The 866-nt window shown below is 37.9% G+C and overlaps 1 protein-coding gene across 1 annotated transcript in view; it reads right to left on the bottom strand.

Moving 5' to 3' along the window:
- Positions 1-584, bottom strand: part of CSUI_002261 (uncharacterized protein) — a gene marked incomplete at its 5' end in the record, with an annotated part of 3,452 nt that extends 2,868 nt beyond the window's left edge. Inside the window, one exon of the mRNA XM_068062463.1 lies at positions 244-584. Within this exon, the coding sequence (XP_067925560.1) occupies positions 244-584 (341 nt within the window). The remainder of the gene's footprint in view (positions 1-243) is intronic.
- Positions 585-866: the final 282 nt, after the last annotated feature.

Here is an 866-nt window from a genome sequence, read left to right as displayed (position 1 = left end):
TTACTCTATCTATCTATCCTTAATCTATCTATCTATCATTTAGTCTATTCATCTATCTGTGACGTAACAAAGACAGAAAAGAAGAGAGAAGAAGGAGAAAAGGAAAAAGACACCCCACAGCAAACAGGTTTTCTTTCTTAAGATTTCTTTCTCTTTCTCTCTTTCTTTATCTCTTTCTCTTTCTTTCTTTCCCACTCTTTCTTTATCTCTTTCTCTTTCACTTATGTTTTCCCCTTCCCCTACCTATCAGTGAGAGAGTTGCTTCTTAAGGAGATTTCTTGGATACGAGAGGCGTCGATAAGGAGAGGAAAGTCGAGCCTTCTCAAGTGAAGAGAAGACAAATCGACAAAGAACGATCTCTCTCCCTTCTCCCTCTGAACCCCATCGGTTTCTTTCTCTCTCTCTTCTTTATCTTTCTCTTCTTCTATCCTGTTGAGACATGCAATGCTTTTCTTGCTCTTCTCCACTTCCTTCTTCTCTCCATTCAACAGGAGAGGAGGAGGGAGAGAATTCTTGAGAGACAACGACAGAAAAGAAGAAGAAGAAGACGATCGAGCAACTACTGCCGACAAAATTCTCTTTCTATCAGCAAAGAAGGAAAGGAAGAAACAGACAAGGAGAAAAGAAAGAGATAAGAAAGAGAGAAGAAAGAGATAAGAAAGGGATATGAGGTGTCAAAACAGTGTAGGGCGCGAAGATTTAGAAGCAAGAGAAGTCACGTCGGCGTGTCGCTTGAAGAAGACATGGAAATCTATTTGCATAGAGATCTCTATAAGATACATATATATATATATATACATATATATATATATATATACATGTTTGTATTTGAATGCATACACAAAGTTTAGAGAAAAAGATCGAGG

Source organism: Cystoisospora suis, assembly GCF_002600585.1.
Source record: "Cystoisospora suis strain Wien I chromosome Unknown contig_952, whole genome shotgun sequence".
NCBI lineage: Eukaryota > Apicomplexa > Conoidasida > Eucoccidiorida > Sarcocystidae > Cystoisospora > Cystoisospora suis.
The sequence above is the reverse complement of the archived record's forward strand: the minus strand, read 5'-3'. Positions and strand labels throughout refer to the sequence as shown.